The following is a 19,443-nucleotide window of genomic DNA, read 5'->3' as shown; positions in this document are numbered from 1 at the left end:
CAACTAATATTTAACGTACACTGTGCATAGTAACAGTTCTTTCTACATTTGTCATATTAATGTTTATCAATCATTGCAGGAATTTATCATTTACACGTTGTCTGTAACTTCATATGCACATCAGTATTAGGTAAGCTGATGTTCACTTATTCATAAAATGTGAACACTTATCCAATGACAACTGACTTCAGTATCCTTTACTATCCAATCTTACCCACTAGGATATCTCACAAGTTGTTTTCTCATTTGTAGCAATGCTATTGTCCCTTTAATGAGAAATGTTTTCTGTCTGCAACAAACCTGAGTTTAGGATGATCCCTGGTAAATGTCGGTGATGGATAATAATGTATCTACTAGAAACCCAACAAGGAATTTTGGAACAAATATAACAAATGTAACCACTCTGCCTCTTATAGGAAATGTCACAGTGTTAATTCTGACCACAAGTGGTCAGGATCTAGGTTTTGGCCTCTTGGAAAGTTACCCACCCCCAGAACGGTTCTCGTTATTCTCCTCCCACTCCCTTTTACAACCTAACGCTTTTAGATGATTTCTGATTGATTTAGGGGAATGAAGATGAGCCAGCAAACCCCTAATATGTCTTCCTTTGGTTGTGTTGGAAGGTTTGCCATCTTGACGTTCTCTGACCTTTAGGGTAGGGAATCCCATTTAAAGCATTTTTGGATTGTCAAATAATTTTTTGTATATATTTGTGAGTTGCATTTTGTGTTAATTCACTCTGAAGCTTGTATCATAAAGCAGTCTTAAACCACAAGTAGCACTGTCATGAAAAACTCGTTTGGTTACGTGAGGGTTTGTTAGTCAGTAAAGCACTGGGGGCAGGAGCGTGAGCCTGAAGGGGACAGCCTAGGTGCTAATCCCAGCTCCTTTGCTTACTTTCTGCGGGCTTTGGGCAAATTTCCTAACTCTGAAGCTTGTTTGTTCATCTATAGAATGGGGATAGTTATCGTACTGCCTCATAGGTTTGTCATGAGGTTAAATGAGGGCGCGTATAAAGTGCACCAACAGTGCATGACGTAGTAAGAGCTCCTTGAATGTTATTATTACTATTATCACTATTACTGTTACTGCTAGTACTCTCTTTCTCCTTTTCTGTGCTAATTCCTCTGCTGTTATTTAAGGTTGGGTGATTAAGTATAGGAAAGGCTTGGAAATGTAATCATTTGTTTTGTTTCCAACATGAAAGTTTCTAGTGTGGGTAGCAGTAATTTAGCTTCTATAACAAACTATTAAGTTTTTCCTTGAACCCCAAACTGTCTTCGTTTCAAAGGAGGTTGTCTCAGAGAGGGTTACATACTCTCCATCATCAAAGCCTAGAATCTTTAGAACAAGAGCTTGTCTCACAAAAAGCTTCGTGTCTCTGTTGCCACCACAACCTGAAACTAACGAGTTAGAAACCACATGGCCCCATGACTTGCTGTAGGAGCCCTTCCGAAGGACCCATCACATTTTCTTGTAAGTTGTGTATAGATAGCTAAGCGAGGAACTGATCTGGCTGAGAAAACTTCAAAAGTCTTCATTTTTCCTTTCTTCTCCTTCACTTTTATACTCAAAGGCATCTAATTCTGTTACCTCTAGGAAGTTTGAATACCTAGATGCTTGCTTAAAGATGTCTATGCAAGAATGCTGTGTTGTTTCTTTGGGTCTTCACTATTATTCCATAACTATTTGGAGTTACTACCTAAAGAAGATTTAAAATTATATTTTCTGTCCTCTTTCCCTTTTTATTAGTTGTACAGTCTTTTCTCCTTGTCTAATCTAAGAAACTATATATTCATTATATACCTGCTTCTACTGATTGTCGGCATTGAACCCAGCCAGTGCCTTAGCAAGTTGGATGACTGATCTCAATGTAGCTTGAGAAAAGGAAAGCTAAAGATTTATTTTTAAAGATTTTTGTTTTTTCCTTTTTCTGCCCAAAGCCCCCCGGTACATAGTTGTGTATTCTTCGTTGTGGGTTCCTCTAGTTGTGGCATGTGGGACGCTGCCTCAACGTGGTCTGATGAGCAGTGCCATGTCCGCGCCCAGGATTCGAACTAACGAAACACTGGGCCGCCTGCAGCGGAGCGCGCGAACTTAACCACTCGGCCACGGGGCCAGCCCCTGAAGATTTATTTTTATATCCAACTCAACTAGGGCCCTTATATGTTGTCACATTTATTATAGCCAAAATACCATTTTATTTTTAGGTGGAGACTTCTGGAGCATTAGTGTAAAATCTGTGATTGTTCCAGTCCTGTCCTTTTCTTCATATTTAAGTCCACATTGAATCTGGTCGTTTTAACACAGTTCCATTGCTGTGTAAGAATGTAGCTCCATGTGCTCTTATTGTCTTTCGTTTAGTCAAGTGAGACACTTTGTATTGCATAGATTCTAAGTCTCACATTTGCTTTGTTTTTCTTTGGAGCTTTACTGGAAACCAAAAGCTATTGCGTACTAGCTGCAGAAGCAGGAGGGGAAGTTGGCAAGAATTAACTGCTTTCTGTTTGGTCTGTCTGAGGCAGCTGACCTTTTGGAAGGAAATCGCTGCTCTTTGCTTCTTCCTGTAACAGTGCAGCCTGTGAAAGAACACATACACAGAAGGCTTCTGCCGTTATCCTGGCTGATGTCTTGGGGCATAAGCTGTTAGTTAGGAGGTGGGCCTGTTTCAGTGCGCCTGTTGTGTGTTGTAGCAACACTCGGGTTCACGGTGCTGAGTTGTATGTAACTATCCCAGAGACGTATGGCGAGAGAGAATCTGCTTCCAGAAAAAGTAGTTTGTTTTAAAAAAAGTAGGTGTATTTTATTGGAAAGTCCCAGTGTTGGTGCTGTGGTAAACATGGACAATTAGTTTGTGCACAATTTTAATTCATCTTAATATTGAACGTCCTGATAGCGATATTGCTTCTTGTACTGGGTAACCTTTTCTCCTGACAGGCCAAACATTTTGATTTTCTAAAACATGAGCTCTTATTTGCATGGGTTAGCATTAGAATTAGCTTCTTAACACAGCTGCTCCCCATTGTTGGGCCCACCTTTTCCGCGGGACTTGTTTTACTTCAGCACAGTGAGTATCATACCCCACACGCGGCGTTATCTTCAGACAGCTGCGCCCGGGTTTCGCAGATGGAATACCGTCCGGCAAACAGACAAAGGCACCAGCCGATGAGGCAGTTCTCTCTCAAAAGAGAAGATTGTAGTCTTCCATTGTTTTAACCAAAACACGTTTAGGTTCATTTTTATTTTGTTTTTTGAAGGGATTTATATTCGAGTGACTTAAGCAAAGATGAAGTAGATTATGATTATTCGTAAATGCAGAGAACACGGCTACCTAAAAAGAGGGGGCAAAATACCGTATTCTTCTGCATTTAGTTTGGGTTCGGTGGGTAAGTGTGCTTTTCCAATGGATTATTGGTCGCTTTCCTAGACTTACTGTTGGCGGTAAAGGTCATTGGGTGAGCGTTAGCGTCGATGTCCATAAAAAGTGTAGAGAGGAGCCTGGGAGAGTTATCTCAGCGCTTCCTTAGCAAGAGTGCCCTACCGTCTTCTTTTCTGTTCTTGGAAACTGTTCTGATCTGTTCAACCTTCCTAGATAGTGAAGGATCCTAGGGGGAGGAAACCAAACCTTGCCTTGGCTTTAGGTATAGGTTCTTGGCACAAATAAGTTGCTATCAACAAAAAAACAGGAAGATTTCCCCCCCAGTTCTGTTGGCCTTTGAATAGGAGCAAAGTTAGGAACCAATGGCTAAGGCTTTCTGGGGTCTGATCTTGTAAGTATAGCCTTCTGGAGGCCTTGAGCTGTTACCCTTGAGCTGTTGAGGGCGTTCACCTAGGCGTTGTGCTCAGGTGCGTCATTAGGGGTAAGGGAAGTGCAGTCTGGGGGAAGGAGTTCTTGCACTGCTCCGAGTGGTTTGCTGTGTATTTTACTCTATTTACACTTGGTACAAGTCTGCAGGGCCAGTTGCTTTGTCCTATCAAAGAGGAAAAAAGAGCCAAATATGAATCTAAGTGTATATTATTTCTTGTCTTGAAATATGACTTTACCAAATATTCTTTTTTTTTTCTATTTTCCGCATTACCTTCAGAAATCACAGTAAAACCTCCTAAATTCAAACTTCACTACCTCTGGGCTCAGTCATCTTCAAACTGGTCTACGTTCTAGTTTACCTTTTTTTTTCTTTTGGTATTCTAAACTTTTTGGTATGAACATTTTCAAACATAGGCAAAGTAAGAGAGAATAGTATATAATGAATTTCCATAGATTCGTCACTCAAGTGAAAAAATTACCAAAATTTTGCTAATCTTTTTTCATCCACTATCGACATAATACACTTTTTTATTTCTTCTGGACTTCAAAAAAAATGCTTCAAAATATATTTTTGTGCCATTTATTTTTATACTACTTCTAAAAGAAGAGTTTTTTTAAACAAAAGAATAATATGAATATCTATCAATAGATGTTAACATACAAATTAATCTTAACTTTTTTTTTTTTTTTTGAGGAAAATTAGCCCTGAGGTAACTGCTGCCAATCCTCCTCTTTTCGCTGAGGAAGACTGTCCCTGAGCTAACATCTGTGCCCATCTTCCTCTACTTTTTTTTTTTTATATATGTGGGATACCTGCCACAGCATGGCTTGCCAAGCCATGCCATGTCCACACCTGGAATCTGAACCGGTGAACCCCATGCCACCAAAGCAGAACGTGCGAACTTAACCTCTGCACCACCAGGCTGGCCCAAAATTTTTTTATAATTCTGAATTTTTACTGTTTCATGTCCTACTTAAATCAAGACTACCTAATTTGTAAGAAAGTGCCTTAACCTGGATACTGTTGTGTTGGGAAATATTTCTTCCTATGTCTTTTGCATGTCTCTGTATGCTTGCTTCCTGTGGGATAGTCCGTGGTACCAAGTGCCCATGATTATTAAATTTATATTTCAAGTTTTACATTTTAAGCAAAATTTAATCAAAAAACTTTAGACCCAGCCCTGATGGCCTAGTGGTTACGTTCAGCATGCTCCGCTTTGGCAGCCCAGGTTCGGTTCCGAGTTTCAAAACCACCACTTGTCTGTCAGTTGTCATGCAGTGGTGGCAGCTCACACAGAAGAACTAGAAGGACTTCACACAACTATGCACTGGGGCTTTGGGGAGAAAAAAAAAAAGAGGAAGATTGCCAACAGATATTAGCTCAGGGGTGAATCTTTCCCAGCAAAAAAACTTTACAAAAAAGTGTACCAGAACTCCACCTAAATGCAACAACTGTTTATGGTTCTCCTTGACCTTTCTCTGATATTTGTCCTCGAGCATGCATACTGTGTACACTTCTTATTTAACATTCTTCTGTTTATCCTTTAAAAAAATGTGTTACATGGCTGTATATTTCAACATAACCTTTATATTTCATTTAAATTGTTGTACAGTATTCCATCAGATTACTATTTTATAGTTTAACCATTCTCCTGTTTTGGACATTTAGGTTATTTCCAGTTTCTCACTATTGTGTAGGGTGCTGTCTTAACCAGGTTATCCCTGGGAGCTGACTTATGGAAGGTGCTCTTCAAATCAAATTTTCCTGAGTGGAAACTTAATATTGTAATTCTCAGTGGTAAGAGGGAGGCTGTGAACTTTAGTGAGGAAAATATTGGCAACACTTGTAGATTTATGAATAAATCTCATTTTTTTTTTTAACTTCAGAAAAAGAGGGAAGGAATTACCTTTCATCTAAATGGTACAGAAACTCAGTATATTGTAGTGGCTGAGGAATTTTTATTTCCTAAACTAAAGAATTCAAACTGGGTGAGAGACACATTCTAAGATGAGTTGGTCTTGATTAACAGGATAAAAATGGGTACGGATAGAAACCTTCCTTGGAAGTTCTGAGGCTAACATAGGGCTGTATGGCAGCCTGAGATCATTTCTTACTTCTCTGTAATGCAGATGATCGTTATTTGTAGGCTACAGCAAATGTTTTTAGTTATCTTTATCTGGAAAATAGTGTTGATGTAGCTTCTTCCCAGATGGGTTGTTCAAGTTGCTTCATGGATTTCCACACAGAGATAAGGATAATGCACGTGCATTCAAGCTGTGGGCCAGTGTGGCACGAGGGAGCCCGAGTTGTGTGATGGCATCCTACCAGCGGCAGTGCAAAGTCTGAGAAATCCATATTGTGGTGTACTGCCAGGGACAGTTTCAAGATGAGAGTCAAACCTTGACTCTCATTGCTTTTTTTTTTGTATTTTATTTTTGCCCTTAATTTTGATTTTGAAAAAATTTTAAATTACTGAAAAGTTGAAAGAATTTAACATTGAATGTTCATATACATACACTGCCCAGATTGACCAGTTGTTACCCGTTGTTACATTTCTTTATCACCCTCCTTACAGCCGCCCCCCCTCCCCTTTGAAAGTAAGTTGCAGACATCATGATCTTTTACTCTTAAACACTCGAGTATGTATCTACTAAGAAAAAGAGCATTCTCCTATATAAGCTCAGTGCTGTTATCACTCTCAAGAAATTTAACATTGATACAATAATATCCAATATATAGGCCGTATTTAAATTTAACTTTAAAAATTTAATTTTTAATTGTCCCAGTAATGTCCTTTAGAGCTGTGCTTTTTAAAAAAAATTGTGTTCTAGTTGTTGTGTCTCTTTAGTCTCCTGTAATCTAGAACACTTCCACGTTTTTCTGTCTTCTATATGAGTCTCACTATTTGGATTTGTCTGTTTCTTCGTGAGTAGAGGTAAAACATTTAGTTTGTGTATTCTTTTCAGTGTGTCACATCTGGAGGCATGTAATGTCAGTTTGTTCCGTGATTGGGGATTTTTAATTAACTTGGTTGAGGTGTTGTCCCCCAGCCTTTTGCACTGAAAATGTACCTTTTCCCCTTTGTGAATAATAAGTAATATGTGAGGTCATGCTTTGAGACTGTGTGAATATCCTGTTCCGAACAGTATTACCTAAGGCTTTTAGCTGCTGTGGTGTTCCCTGTCTGAGTCTACTCTCTTTATTTTTGAGATTGTGTGTTTTTGGCCAAGACATCTTGTGTTTTTTTTGGCCAAGATATCTTATATTTAGGTGAGAGGTTTAAATATATGATAACCCACTAATTAGGACTTGGTCTTAGAGTCAGTCCCTCCCTTTCCCTCCATCACTCTCTCTGCCCTTCTTCCCTCTCTCTCCCTCCTTCCCTCCCGTTCCCCTCTCTACCTTCCCTCCCTCCCCCCTCCTTTCTTCCCTCCCTCCCTCTCCTTCCCTCCCTCCCTCTCTCTCTACCTTCCCTCCCTCCCTCTCCTTACCTCCCTCCTTCTCTCTCTACCTTCCCTCCTTCTCTCTCTACCTTCCCTTCCTCCTTCCTTTCCCTCCCTCCCTCCTTCTCTCTCCTTTTCTCTCTCTCTTCTTCCCAAAGTAATGTGTAATGATTTGGCTGTGACATAAAGATTTAGGACTGGTTGTCTTCCCAGAACATTATCATCTCTGTGTTGCCTGGGCACATTTTTCCTTGTTTGTTTCTTTGTAAGCCAAATACTTTTATTTTTTCTGTTCTCTTCCCATCTGTTTAGTAATCTGATTTTGTTAGAGAATTGCCTTCCTGATTGCTTATAAAGTAGTGTTTAGAAATGTATTTTTAAAGAGCAGATGGCTCTGGTATTGACCTACTTCTAGATGGGATAGTTTTATTCTAACCTTCTTACTTGATGTTAGGACAATTTTAATATGGACAAAGTCTGAATTCTTTATTACTACTATTGAATATTTTTCTGTCCTTCCAAGTTCCTACTACTAGGTAGCTGCTTCCACGGAATACATGTAATGCCGTGGGTGTTGACAGTAAAGCAGTCACCATAACCAGGGAACTTGCTCTGTGTATCCTATCCAAGGTCCTTCAGTCATTCAGTGCTGATCTGGTTAACAGTTTTGAATCCTGGTTCGTTATCCTTCTCAGATCAGTAGCAATGTTTATACACCTTCTGTTTCATCTGCCAACTAGCCCAAGCCTTTGCCCAAATCAGAGCCTCACAATATTAGTTTTCTTACTCTAATTTCTTATTCTTTTTCTTTCTTTAAATTATGAAATATAACAAACATACAGAAAAGTACAGAAAATAATATGACAGACGACTCGAAGTCCTCAGGACAAAGGCAGCATGGTGCAGTGGTAGAAATACAGGCTCTGGGGCCAGACTGCCCAGGTGCAGCCCCAATGGTGCCCCTCAGCAGTGTGGGACCGAGGGCAAAGATTTCACCCCATAAAGAAACCTATACTCATTAACAGCCACTCCCCATTATTCCAGCCCTTGACAACCACCAATCTACTTTATTTTTATGGGTTTGCCTATTTTGGACGTTTCATATAAAGGGAATTTACAACATGTGGCCTTGTGTCTGGTTTCTTTCCCTTAGCATAATGTTGGTCAAGGTTCATCCATATTATAGCATGTATCAGCACTTCATTCATTTTTATGTCTGAATAATATTCCATTTTATTTTTCCATTCATGTCCATATTATTCATTCGTCTGTTGATGGACATTTGGGTTGTTTCCACTTTTTGGCTCTTATGAATAGTGTTGCTATGAACATTTGTGTACAGATTTTTGCAGACATTTGTTTTCAGTTCTATTAGGCATACACCTAGGAGTGGAACTGCTGGATCATATAGTAACTACATGTTTAAACTTGTGAAGAACTGTCAGGTTGTTTTCCAAAGTTGTTACACCATTTTACAATCCTGTTTAATTTGCTGAGCCTCAATTGCCCCATCTATAAAGTGAGGATAATAGGAGGGCCTGCCTCCTAGGGTTTTTGTGAGAACTAAATGAGTAGATTCATAAAAACACTTATTGTTATAAATAATGTAATAAGTGTTCAATAAATGATAGTAAATGATAAATCTGGATGGTGGATAATAATACTAATGTTATTTGAATTCATTTTTCAATCGTATTTCTGAAATTTATTTTAATTTATTAGATGAATCAAAATGTTTGGTGCTAAGAATTCATTCCTGCATGACTAGGAGTCAGATATGTCCTTGAAAGGAGTAGGAAAAGGCACAGTTCCCTGCTGGCTTAGCCTTCTCTGTCAGAAAAGCACACCTGAATGGATGTGCTCTTCCCTTTTTTTGGAGTTTAGCATACTTATGCGGTCCTGCTCTTGTTACACCGCCCTTCAGGATTCTTGATTCTCCCATTCTTCTTTCATTCAGAGGTGAGAAAACAGCCCTCCCAGTGGCTCTCCACCATGGCCAGCCGTCAGTTCTCACCTACAGAAGTCCTGGCGCCAGTGAAATTGAGTAAGAAATGGGAATACTGTCTCTTAAAAGGCAGATAAAGTTTATGCTGCAGGATTTTGGTCCAGGAGAGGGATGGCAAGAGCTCTTTGTAGAGGATTGACTTTGGAAAGGTAGATTATTGAAGTGCATTAAAATTGGAGATGGGGAGAAGGAAGCCACCTTTGTAAGTTTAAGGTTGTAAAAAGTCAGAATAATGCTGAGCACTTGCCATGAGCCAAGCACTGTTTTCAGCATTGACACATACTCCTTCATTCTTACAGCAACCCCCTGAGGGATGCGTGAGGTGTTATTCCCATTTTACAGATAAGGAACTGAGGCACAGAGCGGGTTAAGAGGTTAAACCTTTTGTAGAACTCTATTTAGGTTAGTTCCCCATTATCTCCAGAACTTTAACCACATCTAAAGACCTTAGCCCTTGGGTGGGATGGAGAATAGGAATTATCAAGTGCTTTCAACCATACACATGAATCCAGCAAACCAAATCCCTGCACACGTTTTAACCTCCCACCCCCTCCAAGCTGGAATTCTTTCTCTCAGTCGAGGCTTATGTGTTGGGAGCCGTCTGTTGTCACGTACTCCATACTTCTCTTCCCCTACAGTTTAGCTATGGCATGACCTTGGCCACAAGGTTCTGGAATTCTTCAGGGAGAGAGATGTTTTCTTTGCAAAAATTTATATTTTACTTTTAAAAGAGAAAGCATCAAGGGCCAGCCCCAGTGGCCTAGTGGTTAAGTTTGGCACACCTTCTTTGGTGGCCCAGGTTTGGTTCCCAGGCATGGACCCACACCACTTGTTTGTCATTGGCCATGCTGTGGCGGCAGCTCACATCCAAAAAAAGAGGAAGATTGACAGTGGATGTTAGCTCAGGGCGAATCTTCCTCAGCCAAAATAAAAAACAGGGTGTGAGGGGAAGCCTCTAATAAAAAGGTATTTATTATTTAGACAAAATTATCCCTAAATCCCACCCACTCATATCGTTTATTTATGTTAGTGGACATTCATTTTGTGATTTTTCTTTAACTTGTAACATTATGAGCTATTAGACTTTGAAACCTTTTTTAAACAAGTGCCTAAGGGTCCACTTTATTTGGAACTCCTAGGATATATCCAGATATATGAGGTCGATGTAGATACCTCATGCTTTTTAGAAAGTACCCTATTCTGCATCCAAGGCTGGTTCAGGTTGTTTGGAATGTTTATGAACACGAAGAGTGCAACTAAGCAGAGCTCAGAGAGTTCTCGTCTTTGGCTAAAAATCAGATTGTGAATCCGTTTCCCAGTCTTTAGAGAAGCCCCTGTGATGATTTACCAAAGATAGAAACCACTTCCCTTGTCAGAACAGCACGCACTGAAGGTGGAGCTGCCTGGAAATAAGCAGAAGAGGGCGTGTGTGGAGGACAGCGGGGCAGGCGGGCCCTTGCGTGTGTGGAGCAGCGTTTGATGGCCGGATAAAGCCTGATGAGAAGGGACAGGGAGTCCGCTTACACCAGGTGTGGGCGTAGCGTGGTAATGGGTGTGAAGAGCATTGACGGGTATGAAGAAAAGCACTGCTTGGATTCTAGGTTTGTTAATGCAGTGTGGGGAAGAGGTTTCTCAACTGCATATTTTAAATCGTTACATGATAATCTCAATAAGTCGTCTCATATTCCATGTGTATATAACCCTTAGTTAAAAAGCAAAATAAAAATGATTCTGTACTAGTTAGTGTACTTTTATTTTACATTTTTAACTAGTAGTAGGCAAAATCTACTTTCCAGCTCTATCAGAGCATTTTTACGTAGTGAAATTAAAGTATATTTATCAAAATAAGGTGTTTACCCCCTTATATTTACCAGCTATTATTCTTCAAATGGCATTTTATAAAAAACTATTGTGGGCCAGCTCGGTGGCATAGTGGTTAAGTTCGCACGTTCCGCTTCTCAGCGTCCCGGGGTTCGCCGGTTTGGATCCCGGGTGCGGACACAGCACTGCTTGGCAAAAGCCATGCTGTGGTAGGCATCCCACATATAAAGCAGAGGAAGATGGGCATGGATGTTAGCTCAGGGCCAGTCTTCCTCAGCGAAAAGAGGAGGATTGGCAGTAGTTAGCTCAGGGCTAATCTTCCTCAAAAAAATAAAAACTATTATGACATGTTCATATTTAGAACTGTAAAAAATATTCTGACAAGTTCTCAGAGCTCAACATTCCACTCTTTTGTAAAAACTAAGAACTAATATAAAACTTAAGACAAAATAAATAGTGTGACATTTATATAGTACCCCTACATATGTGGCATATCACTATAGTATTTCTTTCTTAAAACAATAATAGACTCCTGTAATGTGCTCAGCCAGTAGGATATGTGAAATATTTACCAAGTATTTGGTATATATTTATTCACTCAGCCAATATTCATTGACTACTCGCCATGGCAAGCCACTGTACTAGGCACCAGGAACGCAGTGGTGAGTGCCTGTGCTCCCTTCATTGACTCTTCTCAGAGTTCAGTAGGGAAGAGAGACAAGAACAAATTAACAAAAAGGAAAAGGAAAAATTACAAATTGTGGCATATGTTATTAAGCATCAAATAGACCATTATTAATATAGACTGTCCAAATTATAAAATGTTTTGTTTTCTTGCCTTTGTATTTCAGAGTGATATTTTGTTCCATAATAATTTTAAAAAGAGTTGATAGATTCAAACAAATTGTGTATATACATTTATTTATGCAACAAAAGAAATTTACTGAATGCTCATGTGCCATGCACCATTCCAGCCCCAAGAAAAAGAGCTGGGAACAAAACAAAGCCATTTTGTTCATGGTGATTTCACCCTAGTGAGAAGTCAGTAAACAAATATATGATAAATGTCAGGAAGTAATAAATGAGATGAAGCAAAATATAAAGAGGACAGAGAGTGACCAGAATATTATTTTATTTGGGTGAGCTGAGAAGGAGTCTCTGAGGAGATAAACGGTTTCTCAGCGTTTTCCTTCTTTTGTCTCTTGAGTCAATTCAGTTAATGAATTCAGGATACAAGATAATTTTTGTGTCCCTTGGTATTGTTCACATATTCATTTAGAGAGCTATGGTGGGGTCCTTCTTCTTTCCAATTCCTTACCACTAAAAGGGATTAATACCCGAATTCTTTCCTTCCTCCTTTTATCATTCTTCCATACACTTAAATGCCTAAGCACCTTCATCCATTCATCCATCTCTTTACCTTTTATCTGAAAAACATGCTTTGACATCTGTTCCAGTTTTCCAGAATCTTAGTATGTGATTAATTTGATTAAAAATTATACAATTAAATGTCTTCCAGATTTTTTATTATAACATGGAATTCCTTTTGGAGGGAGCTCTTTTATCCAAGTCTTTCTCCTAGTAAACTCTCAGCCATTGAAATTTGATGTCTTGGGTGATCTTACAGTGATCCCAACCTTAATGCCCAAAGCTCTAAATAAAATTGTACACCGCTGAAGTGTTCTATAGCATTGCGCAAGTCTGAAATAGGTAGCTGGCACCCACCCCGCGCTTGATTGTTGGCTAACTGACTTGTGCCATAAATAGCTCAGTGTTATGCGATCGGACAACTACAACCAACAGAGGAGGGATTTTTGTTTCCTAATACACATGTGTCGTCTCTGGTATTCAGCAAAATCAAGGTCTAACGCGCTAGACCCTAACTGTAACATAGTTCTTAGGAGAATTGTGCAAATCAGTAGCCAAATCCTTTTAGATAGCATTCAAGATAGCCCTGCCTTATACCAAATTCCACGTTATGGATCATACTGTTAGACCAAGATTCAGTTTTAGTCCCCTCTGGGTACATGAAAATATTGTTGCTGCCACGATCTGGTTAATCCTACAGTTTCTACCATAGGAATTAGAAATCCTCAGGCGAGTCTGAGAAGGCATCACGGTCGTTTTATAAACCCATGTTTCTGAACGCAAGAGCCTGTTTTAAAAACCTACCCACTATTGGAATACAATGGTTCTTGTTTCTAACTCTTAGCTGGAATGTATTGTTTTTATGTCTAAAAGATTTTTGAGTGCTATAATTTAACAGAACATTGCTTCTTAAATTCCTTAGCAGTAACTCAGAAGGTGAACTTTGGGGTATTTTTCCAGATAAATCTGTGCCCTCTATGTGCAAAGCCTTGCTGCTTAGGAAACTAGTTAGAACACATAGAATTCAATCCATGTTTTAGATATTTTCACTTTTCTTTTACTGGGTCTTTTTCAAGATGGCAGTATGTTTATTGCATTTCTATATAGTCAAAAATACCACATCTAAAACAACCGATTTTTAAAAAAATCTCTGTGCTGATTGTCATTATTGTTGAAATGCTGCTTACTGTTGCTTCAAGTTTGGAACGAGAGTAAAGAATACGTCGATGATATCAGAGCTGTAGGCCGCTCTTCCCCAGTGCTGGTTTTGCACTTTTGCTTACAGGACTTCAGTACATTTTATAGTCAGACCTTCCTAGACCCAGTTATAGACCTTTCCACGGCCGCACTGAATGTTTGCATTTTGAAAACATTTTAAAGCTGAAATTCAGTTCAAGAATACTGATCTTTAGTTTACCAGAAGAACTTAAAAGCATTTGTGTCTAGCTTTTATACTCTAGTGGATTTAAAAGGGGAAGGAAAAAAATCCACCCCAAACCACTGATTGTTTGTTTGACAGATTGTGAACCATGGCCGTGTGGATACAAGCCCAGCAGCTCCAAGGCGAAGCCCTTCATCAGATGCAGGCGTTGTATGGTCAGCATTTCCCCATTGAGGTGCGGCATTACTTATCCCAGTGGATTGAAAGCCAAGCTTGGTAAGTGAACAGGGTTTTTTCTATCATATTTTATGAAGCACAAGCATATTAAAGTTTGATTGGAAAGATAATATGATGGAGACTTTAAAAGTTGTACATTTAAAAAAATATATGTGACCCATGAAAATATATTTAACCCCATCTTAGATTTTACGGAGATGGAATAACTCAGGATTTTTACAATGGGACTTGTTGCTTTTAATCGTAAATTCTGGCTAAAAGCTTTGGAATATTGCTGCTGATCAAAAACAGTTAACAAATATATTTTGAGTGCCTGTACAGTGCCTAGCTGTGTTGTAGGCAGCAAAGTTCATATGAAAAAATTAAAGCCTTTGTATACAAAGAATTTAGTGCTTAGTGGGGCAGCTAAGCTATGCGTATGCATATAATTTAATAAAATGTATTGTTGACACATTTAACGATGGAGACATTGACGTTTTTTAATTTGCATAACATACACATAAAGACTAAAAGACAGTACACCAAAATATTAACAATAATTACGTCTTGGTGGCAGATTTAACAAGCATGTTTATTTTTCTTATTTTCCAAATTACTATTTATATACTCAGGAGGGAAATTGTTTTTAAATTCTTTTAGAATTAGTACAATGCAGTAGACTGACAATAAAGCTTTTTCGTAGACAACGTTATTGCACACGGGCAGCGGGCTGTCACTGCTCTGCTCAGGGCCTGGGAGTGTGTTGGCTGGTTATGTATGTTACGTCTGGTTACAGTCTGATCTGACATGTTCCCCAGATACCTCAGGCCTCCACCCTTGTGGCCGGGGGCTCCTCTTGGACAGAGCCAGCAAGAAGCCAGCGTGTCTGCTACCGTTTGAGGAGGGCTGTGTGCCTCTCTGCTGTGTTACCTTGGAATAATTGCAATCATGTGTCAGTAGCAGATTTCTGTTCAGAAACTAGCGAGCACCAAAGGAAAGCAATTTTCTAGGCAATTACCAAAATCTCAGCCTCGTGCAATTAAGTGAGGAAAAAAGGAGCTAAATGTGAGCATGTCACCTGCACCTTGCTTAGTGCTTTTCCATTTCCTTTTCATTTTCTTGTCCGTTTTAATGATTTGGAGGGTTCAGAAAAACATTAGCAGGAAGTTTCTGTTGGTTTAAAATTCATTTAGATTTCCCATGTAGTCTTCTTACTGAACAAATGTGAAAAGACTTGTGTTGATGTTAAGGGAAACCTGAATTTACTTAGTTTTGGTTTTCTTAAGAATATGACGACCTTAATTTAAAAAATCTTCAGTTCTTTATGTTTAAGCTTAGAAAGGCTTTTTTTTTTTTAGCAGAAAATTAAGTTTACAAGTACAAGAAGCAGTGCTTGATTTCCATGAGTTTTGCTCAGAGACTGGTTCTTCTCAAGAGTGCGTTCTTTAGATGAGGAGCGTAACTGCCAGTTGAAACAGAGGTGCAGGGCTGCTTCACTCTTTCCAGGCTTTTATCTAATACATAACGTTTACGTATTTAAAATTTGGCTTTCTCTGCTGCCTTCTCGAAGTGCCTATTTGAGCATATTATTTGATGAAGTACGTTATCAGTGTTTCGGTCAACCTGTTCGGGCCTCCACTTGAAGTGAGTTGCTGACTGACTTCAGGGGTTTAGAGATGACAGAGCTTTTAGCTTTCACCAGACCTCCTCTTTGGCTGCAGACCCGGTCAGCCGTAATTGAATGTTATTTCAATCTGACAGCTGTTTGGTTTCTTCAGTGAGCCGAGTTAAGTAATTTAGCACTGCCCAATAGCAATTGTTGCCTAAGTTGTTTAAAAAAAGAAAGAGAGTTGGGGGGTGGAGACTAGGAGAAGGAAGGGAGGGAGGGCAGAAGGAGGGGAGGGAGGAAGGGCGCACAGAAGGATGGAAGGATGGAAGGAAGGATGGATGGATGGACAGAAGGATGGGCGAAAGGGAGGAATGATGGAAGGGAGAACTGGAAGGAGGGAGACCATCCAACCCCTGTGACCAGTTAAATGGATATGAATTAATACAAAGTCCATAGAGCAGTTTCTCTGGTTCATTGAAAGACATAGTGTTTCCTACAGGTCCCAAATCTACACCTGGTGATATAAATATCTGACTTGTGTAAATACTTGTGGGCATCTTCTGTCTTAGTATCTCATTTCCAGGGCTCCTTAGAAATAGCAATGTGGGGCCGGCCCAGTGCTGTAGTGGTTAAGTTCATGAGCTCTGCTTCAGTGGCCTGGGGTTCATGGGTTCAGATCCTGTGTGTGGACCTACACACTGCTCATCAAGCCATGATGTGGTGGCATCCCATACTCAAAGTAGAGGAGGATTGACACCGATGTTAGCTCAGGGCCAATCTTCCTCACCAAAAAGAAAGAAAAAGAAAAAGAAAGAAATAGCAATAAATGTTCCTTCACCAGTCTTTACTTAAGAAATATTCTATGTGGGGGGCTGGCCCCATGGCCGAGTGCTTAAGTTCGCGCACTCCGCTGCAGGTGGCCCAGTGTTTCGCTGGCTCGAATCCTGGTTGCGGACATGGCACTGCTCATCAAACCACGCTGAGGCATCATTCCACATGCCACAACTAGAACGACCCACAACGAAGAATATACAACTATGTACTGGGGGGCTTTGGGGAGAAAAAGGAAAAAAAAATTCTTTAAAAAAAATAATCAAGCCAAAAATACACAGTAAAAAAAAAAGAAATATTCTATGTGAAATTAGTAATACATAGAACTAGTCAAGTCTGGAAAAAACATGTGGAACATTCTTGACCTGGTGCCCCCTTACACTCTTGAGGGGGTAACTATAAAAAGGAAATTATCGGAGTTCTTATTTCCTTCACAGTACACAAAGCAGTTTCCTTTTCCTTTTATTCCTAGAAGCAGATAGCATAAGTGCCAGAGCAAGTCAGGAGGAGGAAGGAGAAAGGGGAGTACATTGTAAAAAGGGAAAAAAGGAAGAAGAAAGAAAGAAAAAAGCTACTGTGCAGTCCACTAAGGTAGTTAGTAGGATTCAGAATAGATGAATGTACGCATCTAGTCAATCTGAATGGGACTGTTTCTGAAAATGTGCAGTGAGCATTATGATGAAGTCAGTGTAGCCAAAGGAGAGGTGTGATGCGTTGAGGCTGCATTTGTCCAGGCTCATGTGCATGTATGTATACATATGTATGTAATTTTTTTCCCCTAGGGACTCAATAGATCTTGATAATCCACAGGAGAACATTAAGGCCACCCAGCTCCTGGAGGGCCTGGTGCAGGAGCTGCAGAAGAAGGCGGAGCACCAAGTGGGGGAAGATGGGTTTTTGCTGAAGATCAAGCTGGGGCACTATGCCACGCAGCTGCAGGTGGGTGTGCTCTGGGCCACACTGCATTCTCGTCCCTAGGAGGGGCCCTTCCTTCGTTCAGTACTTTCTGTAGAGGTTGTCATTCTCTTCTTCAGCTCGGCATTGTTGAGTTCCGTATTATGTGTATCAATTCGTACTGTTTGGTTTTGTGATTGCAGCCACCTTTTTTAACTTTTTATTTGAAAATCGTTTCAAATTTATAGAAATCTCCAAGATTTTGATACACAGAATCTCCACATGTGCCCAGACTGACCTCTTATTAACATTTGCTTTATCATATTCTCTCTCTACACACAAACATTCTTTCATCACATTAGAATAGGTTGCATATACCATGTCCCTTTGCCCCGAATACTTCCAGTGTGTGTTTTCTAACAATATGAACCTTTTCTTACATAGATATGGTACAGTTATCAACTTAAATAAATTTAACATTGATACAACACTTTTAGGTAATCTTATATCTGTATTTTCATTTTGTCATCGTAATAGTGTCCTTTAGGGCATTTTTTTAATGCAATCCAGGATGACATATTGCATCTAGTTGGCATGTCTCTTTACTCTCCTTTAATATGGAACTGTTTCTGAGCCTTTCTTTGTCTTTCATTACGTTGACATTTTTAAGTAGTTCAGCTCCTCTATTTTTTAAGGATAAAATATACCTCATTTTGGATTTGTGTGATGTTTCCTCATGATTAGATTCAGGTTACATATGCCTGATCAGCGTTCTGAATAAGTGATGTGTCCTTCTCAGGGTGTCACATCTGGAGACATACAGCATCCATCTTCCCCTCATTGGTGGCAGTAACTTTCGTTGTCCAGTCAAGGTGGTGTCCAATTTCTTCTCTGATGTGGCCTTTTTGAAATTTATTTATCCTGTTTCCAAGCATGATGCCCTAGTACTTTAGGCAAATTAAGTTGCAAGAAATCAAATAATCTAACCCTTTTACTGTAATTGGCTTTCCTACTGTGTGTGTTTCTTATCCCCGTTGGTATCAGAGGAACGGCATTTCTCATGGTTACAGCATTGTGTCTGCAGGAGTCTCCTCCATCATAAGATCTTGCGCTGTTCTGAGGTAGGTCAGGCCCATGGCACCGAGTGGAGCAAAGTGATGTCTGCTCTTGGATTCTTTCAGAACACGTATGACCGCTGCCCCATGGAGCTGGTCCGCTGCATCCGCCACATCTTATACAATGAACAGAGGCTGGTCCGAGAAGCCAACAATGTGAGTGTCCTGTGGGTATAGGGGGTGGAGTTGGGAAGTCCTTTCTTGCCCACCTCTCTCTGGACCCACCTTTGTCAGGGTGACTCAGTGTGCATCTGTTGGTATCTCTATAAACAGAGCATTGTCCCAAGGGGCACAAAAGAAATAGAAGATTGATCTTAACTGATTTATAACCTTGATGAGATTGCAACCGCAAAACAAGTGCAAAATAGTTTAACCCCAACTGAATAGTTTTTTGGGTCTTTTTAAAGGTTTTATTTTTCCTTTTTCTCCCCAAAGCCCCCTGGTACATGTTGTGTATTTTTAGTTGTGGGTCCTTCTAGTTGTGGCATGTGGGACGCCGCCTCAGCATGGCTTAGATGAGCGGTGCGATGTCCGTGCCCATGATCCGAACTGGCGAAACCCTGGGCCACTGAAGCGGAGCCCGCGAACTTAACCACTTGGCCACAGGGCCAGCCCCCAACTGAATAGTTTTTGAGTAAAGGCATCCTTATATTCCAGTGAGATTACTTAGGAAAGACTTCTGCTTAGCTGCCTCCCAGCCAGGTTTTGAATGACTGGATCAGACCAAATCACTTAAATGGCTGGATCCATAAAGGCTTTGTGGATGCCTCCCTTGTAACTTCATTTTGGAGTCTCCAGGACACCACATGGGAGAGGTTCGGCCTCTTCTCTCTTCCTTTAGTCACAAGAAGGTCTTGATGAGGACACAGAAGATGTGTGTTCACACAGCCTTGTTCCCCACTGTGTCCCTATCACCTGATGGTCAGTCAGTGAATGTGAAATGAGGGGTCA

At 40.1% G+C, this 19,443-nt stretch overlaps 1 protein-coding gene across 1 annotated transcript in view; it reads left to right on the top strand.

The window, feature by feature from the left end:
- The first annotated feature begins 9,274 nt into the window (after nt 1-9,274).
- Nucleotides 9,275-19,443, top strand: part of STAT5B (signal transducer and activator of transcription 5B) — a 28,827-nt gene continuing 18,658 nt past the window's right edge. The window contains 4 exon segments of the mRNA XM_046676446.1: nt 9,275-9,296; nt 13,966-14,103; nt 17,266-17,422; nt 18,559-18,648. Coding sequence (XP_046532402.1) covers nt 13,976-14,103; nt 17,266-17,422; nt 18,559-18,648 — 375 coding nt within the window. The 5' untranslated portion in view covers nt 9,275-9,296; nt 13,966-13,975.

Source organism: Equus quagga, chromosome 11 (assembly GCF_021613505.1).
Source record: "Equus quagga isolate Etosha38 chromosome 11, UCLA_HA_Equagga_1.0, whole genome shotgun sequence".
In the NCBI taxonomy this organism is placed as follows: Eukaryota; Metazoa; Chordata; class Mammalia; order Perissodactyla; family Equidae; genus Equus; species Equus quagga.
Note: the sequence above shows the minus strand (reverse complement) of the source record. Positions and strands in the feature narration are given on the sequence as shown.